The 14510-nt window shown below is 37.9% G+C and overlaps 1 protein-coding gene across 15 annotated transcripts in view; it reads right to left on the bottom strand.

The window, feature by feature from the left end:
- Positions 1 to 6166: 6166 nt before the first annotated feature.
- The window catches only part of TRIP12 (thyroid hormone receptor interactor 12), a 79859-nt gene continuing 71515 nt past the window's right edge, over positions 6167 to 14510 (bottom strand). For all 15 annotated transcript variants that reach the window (XM_053951740.1, XM_053951737.1, XM_053951741.1 and 12 more), the window contains 5 exons: positions 13177 to 13341; positions 9766 to 9879; positions 8912 to 9006; positions 8602 to 8705; positions 6167 to 7561 (listed from right to left, as the gene is read on the bottom strand). In XM_053951740.1, the coding sequence (XP_053807715.1) occupies positions 7365 to 7561; positions 8602 to 8705; positions 8912 to 9006; positions 9766 to 9879; positions 13177 to 13341 (675 nt within the window). In that variant the 3' untranslated portion in view covers positions 6167 to 7364. The remainder of the gene's footprint in view (positions 7562 to 8601; positions 8706 to 8911; positions 9007 to 9765; positions 9880 to 13176; positions 13342 to 14510) is intronic.

Below are 14510 nucleotides of genomic sequence, written 5' to 3'. Positions count from 1 at the left end.
AGGCAAAGCTGCAGTCTGTGTATCTGTCCCCTGAATGGGAATAAGCATTGTTGTCTTTAGTGCCAAAAAAAAAAAAAAAATCAAAAAAAGAAAAACAAAAATGCCAGTTACATAATGGATCCAATACAAGCACTGAATTATGTACACGGTTAGGAGAGGACCTGCACAAAGCTTCAGTGCATTCAGATCCACTGTGGATGCAAGAATATGTTTTTGAAGCCAGGGTGACAGGGAGGATGGGTGTATCTAAAAAAAAAACGAAAAGTAAATCTCTTGGAAGAATGATTAAAAGCCTTATTTTGTACTTAACAGATATGAAACATCGGGACATCAGTGCTATTACATCAGGATTGCAATTTGGTCAGAAATATTCTGCTTCAGCACAGAAGGATAAAACCTTTAAGTTATTAGTATGAAGGAAGCAGCTGAATGTGTTTTAGTGCAAGACTACTGAAAAATAAACTATGAGAGAAGAAAAAGAGGAAAGCAAGAGTGGGGACAGTAATTGTAACATATGCATTTGTTATGCAGCAAAAATAATAAGGAGATGAGAAGACAAAAGTGACATATAGCTGTACAATATACAGCTGGTATTGCACAGCCTCTGGCCCTGTTCTAACAGCACTTCCACAATTCAGGAGCCATAAAGCTTTGACTGCCTACCTAACGCAACTTGTACATCACTTCTGCTCTTACTTTTGGAAGAGGTGTGTAAGAGATCAGTGCTGCTAGGTCAGAGCAGAGGCTGCTGAGCTACAGGGTCACCTTTGGTAGGGCACAAAGCACTGTGTTCTTCCTGTGATGTGCTGTCTGTACAGCTTTAACTCCCATCTCTGCTTTTTCACTGTTGTTCTTCAGACATGTTTTTCTGTGAAACTTCATTAACAAAGATTGCTTTGTGGATCCATAAATGCCTCTCACCAAATAGCTGGTACACAAAATGAAATCTTACTTGATTTGAACTGACTGGTAGGTTCTTGATATATCTGTTTCTGTTTATCCTGTCATAGACAAGCAGGACCTATACCAATTCAAAATCAGGTCTCCTGTTGAATTCTGCCAACAGCTTTCAACAATATCAAATGTTACTGACAGCTGGAATGTACAAGGGTCTCAACACTGGGCGTAGGATCCTAAACAGCATCTTACTCTGTTCCTTTGCCCATACATTTCTTAGGATCAAAGCTTAATTAATCTGGTTAATTTTAGTTAATCTGCATAGTGAGCTTTTGGTAGAAAATGTATTTTGCAGGTCTGTATCACTAAACTTTTGCACTAGCAGAGTAAAGCAGAGGTGAGTGATATAACATGGCCATAAATGTCTTGAGCGTCTCCATGGATATCGAGAGCACAGCTGGTCACTCACCTATCAGTACTCATTTTTCAAACTCCACATACAGGACAGAAGTAGAACTTTTTCCTCTCTTGTCCATTTTGCATTCCTATCTTTCCATTTTCAGGATGCTATTTTTTGCTAATACCTGTGAAAAACTGCTCTTTCTAGAAAATCATCTATATGCAATTACAGCATCTCTCCATAAGTGCTGTCAAATCATGTTAACTACTTACTCCAGAAAAAATTGGAAATGACCAGGTGCTTGCTGGGGCAGAGATGAATATGGAGTCATAACAGTTTCTCATCACAGATAAGTGTTAATTCATTCAATATTAAAAACAGAAGACAAAGCCAGAAGAAGTTTTGATAATTGAAACCATTTTGAAAAGTAGAAGTAATTAAGGCCTGTAATTTTCAGCCAGGAATGCTCTGATGGGGAGATTACCCATAATCTGCAGCTGAAACTAAGACCCTTGTGTTTTCCACTTATTTTATCAGAAAATTTAGAAAACCTCTATGCATATAAATACCTCCCATTGAATTTATTTAAATTGATGGGACTGACATAGCACAAACAGTGCAAGGGTAAGATGCATATCAATTTAGTTTGATGCTGTCATACAGCTCTGACTTTAAATTCTAAAGAGAGCTCATTTTAGAATTGTGGTATGTTTTAGTAAAACAAACACATATCCAGTTGGGTCTTAAAAAACCCACAGGGACTGCAAAAATCTCTCCTCTAGGAATAGGAAGCAAAGGCTATAATCCCTTTCCTTGATTCACCAGCTGTGCTCCCATCACTGCAGCGTGTGATGCTGCTGCCTTCCCTGGCTGCCAGGGCACAAAGCTGACCAGGGCTCAGCCTTTCCAGAAACTGCTCTCTAGCCAGTTTCTCCCTTTCCCTCCCACTTCTGCTCAGCAGAAGTGCCAGTACTACTGGCCACAGAATTGGATAATACCACTCTTAGAACCCAGTGTTACTAAAGATAGAATAATTTTGCTGCTTGATTAAGTTTTAAAATTACTCTTCCCCTTTCAAATAGCATTTATAGTTTTAGTGCCCCAGAACAAGAGCTGGTCCTTTATCAAGAAATATCAAAACTCTGGGAAACCTTTCTGAATGGTTAGTAACATCAGTACTTCCAGTAAATTAAGCATGCCAAGCTACAAAGTGAAGGCATAAAGATTTTTTTTTTTTTTTCTGAGAAGCATAGCACAGACTATGGGAAACATTGTGGGGGCAAAAGTAATCAGCTAGCAATTTTTCACTGTTTAGCCAATGTCTCGACAGTTTTGATACATTGAGGCAATAATCTGTAAAAAGGGCTGGAAGATGAGGCTGGGAAATAAAATGCCACCTCTTAGATTGGCTATTTCTGGATCAGTGCTTGCATCACCCTGCCTGCCAAAGAGACTTCGGCATGTAAGAAGCCCCAAGAACAGCCGAGCTGCAGTCAGACCAGGCCTATATTTAGCCTAGAACACCTTGGATAGCAGCTAAAGGAAGAGTAAAATATTTGGGAAATAGCTGCTGAGATGGGAAAACTGTAGTACATCTATTTCCAGAGCAAGAAACTGCCTTGGCTTTCAGTGTGGAAGCTTAGATTTTTCAAAGGGAAACTCCAACTTCCAGAAGAGGAGGGCAGGGTGGTTGCTATCCCACATTCTCCCCCAGGCTTACCTACTTCTGTCTTTTATGGGGGCTTAGCAATCATAATCCTAAAGCGAGCGGTGGGAGGGGAAACAGGACAGAGGCAGACGACCAAACACACAGTACAGGTGCTGCTTTACCCCAACATACTGCTTCCAGCTTGAACTGCTCAGTGTTCTCCCTATGGGGAAATATCACAGCACTGGGGAATTCCTCCCCTCTTTGTGAAAGGTGGGTGGGAGAGGAGCTTTCATGTCAGCTGTTTAGGGTAGTTTGGGTTTTTGAGTTTGTGCCTTTCTGTAGCATTTTGCTCTCCTCTTTTTTCCTCTTTGAATCAGCTTTCCAGAAGCTGCTGCCAAACTAGATCCAGAGATATCAGGAACTTCAATCTAGTGCCTTGAAAATACTGGATGTGTCTAAACTGTTTTCCCTCCGCTAAGTTCTGCTTACAGCCCGAGATGTCACTAGTCCCCAGATACACACAAAAAACAAAGAGACCCAGGATATATTCCTCACTCTGCCCCCAAAGCAGCTTCATACCTGATCAGTACAGGCATATTCCAGTACCAGGAGACAAGAACATGGCATTCCTCTAGAGGTATCAGTCATTCCTTCAGCCATTTGCTGTCAGTCATAGGCAGCAGAGGATGGAATGTTCCCCATCTGCTGTACCAACAGGCACCAAGGTTCTGATCAAGCACTGCCTGTGCAGCTTGTGCTGCTGCACTGGGCTGGGGTGACCACTCTTTTTCTTGGGGCAACCACCTACACTCACCTGAGAAAAGCTCCTAAAACACAACATAGTGGGAGAGATATGGTATGCTGGGAACACAGGGTGTGAAGTTCCTGCAGAATCACAGGAAGAGGTCACATAGCACAGATGCTTTCCAGTTCAAGCAATCAAGAGACCAGGAGAAAAAAGTCGGAGAAAGACAGGGCAAGCCCTGAAAAGGCTCACCTATCAGATTATACCTCCCCTTCAAATTTCAGCATTTCCAGAATCCATTTCAGCAAGGCTTTTCATTTTTCTCCATTCTGCCAACAGATTTAGCTATAGCAAAGTTTTGGCTTGGGGGAGGCACATTCATATTGAAACCATGGCATTCTCTCATGTCAGGCAGGCCCTTATTTCCTGCCTCTGCAGGGTACAGGCTGCTCAGAGCATGGAAACTGGCACTATTCGTGTGAAGACAGGGGGACCGAGGACCAGAAACTCCACAGATGACAGACCTACCTCCAACAGGGGCCAGAAGAGAGGGCACAAGTGTTACAGGCATCTGGAATTTCACCAGTCCCTGCCCTTAGGCACCCACCTTCTCATCAGAGGAGAGCTCAGTAAGGGAAAGGAGATAGAAGAAAATAAAACACATGGTTGAGGGGAAAGGAGAAAGAATCTGGACAATTCAATTATGCAAGCAGTCTGCATATGGAAATTTGAGTATCTGATTAAGTTTGGCGGTGAGCATGGGGGACTTCACACATGATTGGCATTCATTCTTGTGCACCTTCCTAGAGAACATGAAGAAGCACCATAACTAATTCATGTCAGATGGGATGCTAAAGTGTTCCCTAAACAAGAGATTTTGGTAAAAAGCCAACATCTAACAACACAACAACAAAATATTGCACAAGTTCAGTAGGAGCTATCAGTGCCTGTATGGCCCTTTCATCCATTAATTATTTTTTTGCCGCTCTTGTTAACGCAAGACACGAAACTGATCCAAAACAGTAACTGGTGGTGTTACTTAAAAACAGTTGAACTTAGCAAGCTAAAAAAAGCATCCATTTTAAAAGACTTCTGATTGCACCTTTTATTATACCTTATAAAGGTATACAAAGCAGTGCAGTACTACAATTACTACATATGTGGGTTGATTTTAGTAAACTTTTCCCTTAATCCAAAGTTCCTCTGGAAAAGAAGAAATCCTTAAGATCTTGTACCACCCCTCCACTCATTCTGAACTACTCTTAGATATATCTATTTGTTTGCAGAACAGTACTGCAGTCATGCAAAATGTGATTTTTTTAGTTTATTCTTGTGATTTACTATCTTTACCTTTTAAGCCAGACTGCTCTTCTAATATGCTAAAAGCTACCCTTGGTAGGAAAAAAGAAGTGTCACCCAAAAGGGTTTCATTCACTTTTTCAGGCAAACTAAAACTTTAGTCTGCACTCAAAATGACAGCCAGAACACATCACCACAGGTACTTGTTTTTTCCTTCCTTTTTAAACAGGCACCAACTTATTTTCCCACTGAAACAGTTATACAAACAGTTACACTATCAAATCTCAAAGCTCCTCAAAATTTCCAAGTAATTGAAAGCCAGATTCTAGAGGGAGACAACATAGGTAAAAAAAGTATCAATACACATGATATTTTAATACAAAATATTAGCTTTTTTCTTTTTTTTTTTTTACACAAGTCAGTTTTTTTAAAATATAGAACCTTAAAAAAAATGAACAAATTGCTATCCACACGCTATAAACACTTGTTTGTGCTCAGTTTGATCAAGTTATCAGAACAGTTTAAACACCAGTCCATAGTTTAAACACTGCTTTGAAGTTGGATGCAAACTATGCCGCACTGCGCGCTACCATTATTGTATGTACAGGGTGAAGCGCCTTCGGTCGGGTTTAATACGGTAATAAAAACTGTTCAGTTATCAGGTTCTTTGTGCAAGGATTTCACATTCTACTCATGCTCATGACAGGTCTGTATTACATTTCAGTGGCACTGGTCTGAGCAAGCACAGGTAATTCTGTGAATGTTCACCAGAAGAATGTCCATTACATGTTCTGGAAGTACAAGTTCTTCAGCTGGATAAAAGAAAACTTGTTAGTTTAGGGGCCTGATTAGCCAGAATTTAACAATTTCTAAGCACTGAAAGGAATTTTGATTTCTCAAAGTTGAATAAAAGTAATTAACTATCACATTTTCATGAAGATTACCTATGTAGCAGGTACATCTCAGGAATATTTGTAATTGCCCGTTTTTTTTGAACGCATAGAAAGGAAAAAATTTCTCTCAAAGTTGGAGGTCTTAAAAGGTCTTGTTTTAGTAGTAAATCATCCACAAGTTGCAGGTTGTTAGCCAAGTAGATTTAGGATGATTTACTTGCATTACAGTAATTTACACAATTGAGCTTTAGGCATACAGTACAAAACTATGAACAAAAAGGTGAAGCAAACTTTTTTATTTATATTCAGGTAAAAACATTAACCTGATGAAGTAAATTATTGCAGATTTGAGAAATCAGCACATAAAACAGTTGGACAGAGCATTGTTTACAGGTGCTTTATCTGTGTCAAAAGACAAAGGCTGAACTGCTTGTTCCAAGCTAGCACTGGGGGGAAAGAAAAAAAGAAAAAAAAAAAAAAAAAGGAGAAAAAACTACAAAATTAGCCAGGAACTTAGATCAAGAACAGGAAAACTGTTTACTCAAACAGGGAATGAAACGACTAATTTGTCTTTTAAAAAACTTTACATCAATTCGAAATGCTCTGGGCCTTACCACAATACATACTGGCCAGCCCAAGCTGTTGGACTTCAACTACATGAAAGAAATAATTCTTCCTTGCCTCCAGTACGAGGCTTTTGCTGCCTGAATCACTGTGTAAACAGCTCTGGAGCACTCTGGTAACGACTGTCGCCATTATATCCTACCACTACAGTAAAACTATGCTATAAGAAAGGTTCTACCTAGTTACAAAGGCTGAATTATATTGACAATATATATTTGATTTCAGTAAAATTTAAATTATCTTAATCAGAGAAAGAGGCATGGAGCAATTAAATGCCCATGCTAACCAAAACATAACAATTGTTGAATGTTGCACACAAAAAGAACCAAGTGAATTGCACATCAGACAATACATGAGGATGGGTAAAATTAGAGGCAGGTGAAGGTACACAGAACTAGTCTACTAAACTAGATTTGTCAAATACATGGTGTATTTTAATTTCTGTACTTATGTACAAAAGTTGTCTTTGGAGGAAAAACTTCAGACTTAGCTAGATGGATACACACAGCCCAGTATTAAACTGCACAGCGACATTTATTGTTCCAGCCTGGAAAAACATCCCTTTTTAAATTTCACACAGCAAAGCAAGTTAAAAACTTCACTCATCAAATAAATGATAATTTAAACAAGAACTTGCTAAAGAAACCTTGTCACAACAACTTTTAGGGCCTGATCACTTTAAGTCCATAGGGGCTTTTAATGAATATCAACCAAGTGTCTTTGCTTATAATCTGCAAGCCGTTTTTCTACAACAAGAAGGCGTAACACGTTTCCTTGACTCAGGTGATATATTTAGAAAAGAATCATGAGTTTCTCTTTTGCTGTAACAGGCAGACATTGCATTTTTCATTGTGATCAGGAAAGATGGAATGACTGCTGCCCTTCTCTTGCAGCTATCAAGAGTTTTTCACGCATTATCTCAATAGTTGAATAGTCCGGCAATTTGAGATAGTTCACACAAGTCATTACTGAGGGTAAGAAATCATCGGGATTCTCTGTGGACTCAAACGTCTTCCGTACAATCGTCAAGGGAGGATTCAAACTTCGAAAACCTAGTAATGAGAAAAGACACTCAGAATAAGGCTGCTCCTCCTGAACACCCACAGCTGACTGCAGACATGCCCAGTAACAGAAGCACACATCACACAACTGACTTCCTGAACACCTTCAGAAATTCAGAATACGGCTTTATAAAGCTGCACAACAAGCTAAAAATACCTAGAATCCTGCCTGCAGATTCGTCTTACAAGATGAATTTAAAATAAAAGAAAAAGCTGCATAATCTCTTTTTAATTGTCTTCTGTATGTGTAAAAATTCTATTCCAACCAATATTTTTAAGTTTGGCTTCATGCACATTTTTTAACAGGAATCATCTATGACTCTAGTACCTGATTATTCTTACTTCAGCTTACTAACACTCAATTGTGTCTGCATCATGTCTCCACAGAAGAGCTCCCAAAATATACTTAAAGAATAATCAAGTCTTTCCCCCAAATCCCAAAGAATGTAAATATTGGAACAGATGCATGAATTCTGTTTTGACCTGCAAAGCACTCAGCTGAGAATACAGTAAAATGTGTATTATACAATAGTCCCTAGCAAAGACAGCAAATTTCTCTGTTTACTGCACTGCCTCTTACCTAAATGCTGAAATTCAAAAGGGGGAGAAATTAAATAAGATTAATAGTATCCTAAGTGTTGTTTCCTTTCTAGAAAGGAGACTATTGTTTTCAGGTTACAGTGCATCATATTGTTGCTCTAACTTCATGCACCTCTAGCCAAAAAATATAGTATTAGGAGCTTTCTGTTTTATTTAAAGTTTGAACTCTCTTTTGCCCTGACAGATTTTCTGGCAACAATTTAAACCTGGAAAGTCAACTGTAGGAAGTGTCGTGAGATTAACACAAAGGTTATGAGAATTATACCTGATGTCTGCCCAGCCACTTCTGAAATTAGAAATGAGAAACCTGTATGAACCTCTCAAATACCTAAGTAAAGGAATTTCTTCCTATACTGAAGTAAACATCTTATTCAGAAATACATCAGTAACAGTGATTTCATGCACAGCAATATGCAATAAGGAAAACCTACCTCCTACAGGCAGTCTGGGGCTGCCTGTCACAAACTGAAGAAACAGTCTTTGCTGCTCACTATCAAAACTACTGAGAATTTCAAAGAGATACTTCACTGCTCGACTGAGGAGGGAAAAAAACCAAGAGAGTATTATTTTATTTATAGTTAAAATAATTGCATAAGATTCATATTCAGCACAGTATGAATATTTTCAAATACATATCATATAATTCCTGTAGCTTGAATAACAATGTATGAAGATTATTTCAAGGAAGTATTTTCTACTGTTTTGGTTTTTGTTTGTTTAACAAGACCAACATGGTGTTACCTGTCATGCGTATAACCGTGATCAGGCCTGCAACATTCCATTAAAGTCTTTGCATCCCAAGTGTCTGTCTTGCTGCCACACAAGAGCTGCTCCAACTGTAAAATTAAACAACAAGGAGTAAATGCTCCTCTTTGCCTTGCAAAGCATCAGGAACACAGGAGGTACCACAAAGGCTTGGCTAACACATTGTTCCAAAATGTGCTTTAATGTTTGTCCTTAAAGTCAGAATTTATAAAGGTAAACAAACCTCTCAAAGTACAGTCTTCAAACAGACTCCCTCAAAGAAGAGTAAAACATTATCTCTTCTTGTCCAAAGAACCATATTTGTGACTCAATTCAGTCCACTTAAGAGTGTTGAGAATTTCAGAAGGAAATTGATATGGTGGTGGTGAGAATAAAGCAAGATCAACTATCCTTATTCTTTACACTTTCATCTGAATCTGTTCTTACTGTCTGAAAGCTTTGCTAAAGAGCTGACTACTTGTTTTATTGTTCTAGTAGAAGATCCAGGTAGTGTACACAGCTATCTACAGCTATTTAGAGGTACTGCAATACAAGGAAGTAGGGTACCCATACTCCATAGAGAAATTAAGTATGATACATAAATTAAAGCACTTCTCAGAAAAGCTGGATACACACAATTTAAAGAAAATGGAGCTGTTCATAATAAAAGCGTTAAATAAGTGACTACTGAATTTTAAGAGCTAAGTGTGGAATTTCAGGGACACTCAGTTTTACTAACTTGCATCAGAAATGCAATGTCAGACTGTCACAAATGCCCTGCACCCAGGTTAAGACTGCCCACCCATGCAGATAAAGGTTATAAAAGCAGCAGCAAAAACACTTTCACCAACCTCCTCAGGATAGAAGTACTGAAGATGACTAAGGGGGAACACCGACTCAAATCCATCTCTGAAGGAGTCAAACTGTCTGGCAACACCTTCATTTAGTGCCCAGAATATAACCAACTGCAGGGAAAGAAAAACAAAAATGAAAAAAGCAATCTGAACAAAGGAAGCATGCAGCGATCACTACTGTACAAAGAAGTACAACTGCAGAAGCTACACTCCAGCAGCCCAGCCATATGCTCACTGGAGTTACCACAGGGTGCACATTGATTCATGGAGCTGCTCTACAGCATTGCCTCATTCTGCCTTAATTCATAATTTACATTACCCTTAACATGAACTTTTGCAGAATTTAAACAACTTATTTGCCTTTGTTTTTAACAAAACAAACAGAACTCAGAATAGCTGGTTAAACAGAAACCTTGAGAAGCCTTACCTAGGTGTTCTCTCTCTACACCTCTTAAAATGCAGCACCTGAAGCAGAAATCCATAGGGCATCATTTGGCAATATTATCTTAATTTCCCCCATGGAAATATATGGGTCCCTATTCTAACATTAAGTTTAAAAATATCAGCTCTAGCCTGTTTGATATATTAAATGGCTTAATATTATAAGAATACATAGGAACAAAAGCAATAACTTCATTTCAAGTTACTGGAATATGGTTAAGAATCATAATGCAAAAGACAGTAAGACACTAATTTGAGCATAATTTTTCTGTTTTGTTTTGGTTTTATATCTGTAGTTACCCTCTCAACATTAAAGTAACTTCCAAATTGGACAGCACATATTGAAACTACAATCAGTGGCGGGGAGGAAGAGCATATGACACAAACGAGACCAGAGTTCTCTTAAATAAATCTCCTGCAGCCAGTATTTCTCCACTAAATTAAGGTATTTTACATAGCAGATTGCAGGCCAAGTTCAGATTATTTTGTCAGTCAGTGCTATTGCTGCTTATACTTGCCCTGGATATCTTCAACCCTAGCAGGAAACAAGGGCTGGTTGTAAAAGATGTGCTGTCAACACAGAACAACTAGTTTAAAATGTGCTAAAAGCTCTGGCCTGTGGTGCTGATTAAAGTCATCTATGGGTGCATCTGAACAGGAGTAAAAAGTTCATAGATCCTGCTGGAGTCCTGAAGCAAGTATGTCACCCTGTCCCAGTAACTGAAGAGTTACTGGTTCAGAAAGCTCTTAAGATATAAAAGCTCATTAGGATCTGCTGGTAAGTTTTCCAATAGAAGAGTCAGGCATTGCATTTCATGTGAGATACACTGCACTACTTCCACAAACCAGTTTCAATACTGAACAGGAAGGTAGCAAGCATCAGCAGACAAAAAACTCTTCTACAACACAGAATAGTCTATGGCTATTCTAACAGCAGAGCTGCTTACCTACAATTGTGATTAGTTTTTATGAAAGCTGAAAGAGCATGTGGCCTAATTAAGCTGCACTGCATTCTTGCAGATTCAAAGAGAAGATCAAATTGCTAGACAAAAATCTATACTACTGAAACTTTTTGCTCACAAATTTAGAATAAGCAAGGTGGCCTCTTTATAATATAGGGGAGAAGAAGAATAGAAAAAGAGAATGAAGTCTTTCACTATACTGGTAATTGAAGCAGCTCTATTTTCTGATAAAGGCAGCTCCTGTGGGAACTGCCCTTGGGGGGGAAAACAGGGAGGAAGAGGGAAGAGTGACATGATGGCAGGAGAGGCATGAAAAGCAACACTGGGATATTCCAGCTTTATAAACTACTTTTCATGTTAATCCTCACACAAGATTTTAATGAAAATTACGTGTTCAAGAGCAGGGCAGCTGATACACAGGATGCTCTACAGGCCAGCTGATCAATTAAATATATTGTTTCTAAAATGCAATTCATCATACTTGTGATGGAGAGAAACTAATTTTCCCTTTTAAGTATTTTCTATTTCTTTCACATCAAGTCTGTAAAGCTATAAAGACAAAGACAGGAAAAACTACACAGAGATCCTTTAAGAAAATAGAACTTGCTGAAGTTTTTAGTAGGAGGAGAGAAAGTTTTCTGTTGTAATCTCCTTTTCCTTTACAAAGACAGAAGCCTGCAGCAGGACAACTACAGGATATCTGAGCCATCTGTAAGCCTTTCTCAGTGTATCATATCTGATACAGTTACTTAGGGAAGAAAAAAAAATGACTGCAAACTAGGGAAATCAGACTGGAATGCTTGACTGCAACATTACTCAGTAGATGAAGAATGCAAATTCTGTTTCTAATAAACTGTGGAAGTTTGTATTGCTACTCTGATAGGTCTGCAAAGAGTTGTAAATTCTGTTTAATTCTGTAAGTGATTCTTGACTAGCAGAATTTGCTTTTAACAAACACATGAGAAGTGGATAGGTAACAGTTTGGAACTAGAAGGTAAATAAAAACTGCTCAATATTCACTTGTAAGGATTACAAAACAACTCCGCAAAATTTGTCAGCTGATAGGAATTTACATGACCCTTATTAAATTGTTTCTACCAAAACATCAGATGTGTTTCTTATCAGTGCTTCAAAACTTAACAGTCCTCAGAGTGAAACTGGCAGTACCCTAACCTGTCAGGAAATGCATTATTTAGTAACTGGAATACAGTGATCCTCCTCTCCCATCCCACTCACAACTTCATGTGATAATATTGCATTCTTCCTGTCTTTCCTCATTTCTTTTCCAGGCTGTTTTTAACCACTTCTCTTTATCACTTCCTTCAACAGAAACAGCTTCCTGCCTTTGTTCAGCAATATCAACCTTTTGTTTTTCTATGTCCCTTTTGCCATAAGAATGAATCAATACACATGTGTACTGTCAATTTATTCTAGCAATATTTTGTTATCTTTTCCTTATTTATTCTTTTTAGCATTTTTTCACATGTGTGTGGGGTTCTTTGGTTGACTGGTTCAGTTCTCCTTGGGATTTTTATTGGTTTGGTTTTGGCTTTTTGGGCAAAAAACTACTAATGCTTTGACTCACAACTGCTGATGTTTTTGTAAGACTGAGCCCAAAAAAATTACACTACTATTACAGCAGTTCAAAGGCCACTGGGATGCTAGATGCTAGATCACTATTGCTAAATTATTTACTACATCACTATTCCTAAAAAATTCATTATCATAACCAATTAAAATGAATCCACTTAAAATACTTCTCCAAAAAGCCAAACTTCTGATACTTCTTTACATATAAACCAGACTTCTTGTACTACACAATTTTCAAGTCAAGTGCAATTAGATTCTAACAGTTTTACTTTAGTAATAAACTAGTATAGAAGTCATAAGTAGGAAAATTACTGTCATGCCTAGTTTATGAGAATGAACTGAAATATATATGGAAACAGACTACCTGGGAGCAAGGAAAAAAGAGAATTTTAGTCATAGGTTTGCTTTTACATACTCTGAGATACTCCTCTAAATTGTGGATAGTGACTGGTGTATCTTTTCCCCCTTTCTTCAGTTCTATATTGGGAAACCCAGGAAGTGTGAAGTCCAGCCCTAGATCTTCCACTGAGCAGCCATTCATAGTCAGAGCCTCCAATGCATACTGTAGACTTTCTTTGGTCTAAAAAATTGGAAGTGAAAACCAATAAGAACAATTAATTCAAATAAACTTATCCAGAAGTTATGACTTCTAAAGCAGCTTTGACATTTCTGTAATAGCATGACCATTAAAACTGTTGCAGCTCTCCTGGCTTTCCTTCTGGAGCTTTCATACATAACAGTAAACCAAGAGAAAGCAGATAAACAAGCTTAATGGATAAACTGGAAAGATCACAGGAGTGCACTTTTTTCCAGCAGTTTTGGAATTAACATGCCAGAAGACAAACTAGCTAGAAAATACTACAGCAAGAAAACAAAATGTGAAATATGCTATGGCTCAGAGCCTGTTTTTTCCATAGAACAGTTAATGGCATTTATATTTGGCATGCATACTGACATTTTTCAGCTTTCATCCACCAGGTTTCAGGTTTTTCAAATTCTTGGGAAATTAAAAGCCATGACCAAGGAGAAAGAGACAGACAATGAGGTAAAGATAAACAAAAAGATAAACAAACTTGCAATACTTTCACTAGTAACAAACCAGATAGATGTATTAAGAGTATAAATTAGGTTATTACTTCCTGCCATCTATTAACATTGGATGCTAGAAAAACCATGTGTGCCAAAGACCTTTTACCACTAGTGCCAGAGTGAACTGTGGTATTTTCAGCTTAGAGTAGATATCCTTGAAAAATTAATGTATGTCTGAAAGAAACTGTATGCTCATACATGATGACAGATCACCTCAGTTCTGCATACAGCTCTTCAGTGAAAAAAGAATTCCTACATAAAAGGCACTTCTATGAAATATGAAATTTTGATTAAACCAACCAGTAAAAAAGCCAAACTTTTGACTGTTCAAGAAGCAAGGACAGATTTTTTCCCACCGATATTTAAGGTGGTTAGTCTATTTAAAGTGAATCAAAAGAAAAGTTAGGCAAACATCTGGCAGTTTTAGACTGTTGAATCACAAAGAAGAATGCCATAATGAATTTCTCACGCTAGACTTTACAAGAAGACTGTTTTATAATTATTAATCATTGATCTAATAACATTAAAACTACTCTGTGTGAGAACAAAGTAATTATTACAATTAGTTTCAAGCCCTATGATATGTTCTGAATTACTGCTATTTCACAAAATCCAAACGTGTAAAGATGCACTCTTCCATTCTTAGGGTTATTTTCCCAC

Source organism: Vidua chalybeata, chromosome 10 (genome assembly GCF_026979565.1).
Source record: "Vidua chalybeata isolate OUT-0048 chromosome 10, bVidCha1 merged haplotype, whole genome shotgun sequence".
NCBI classification, from domain to species: domain Eukaryota; kingdom Metazoa; phylum Chordata; class Aves; order Passeriformes; family Viduidae; genus Vidua; species Vidua chalybeata.
Note: the sequence above shows the minus strand (reverse complement) of the source record. Positions and strands in the feature narration are given on the sequence as shown.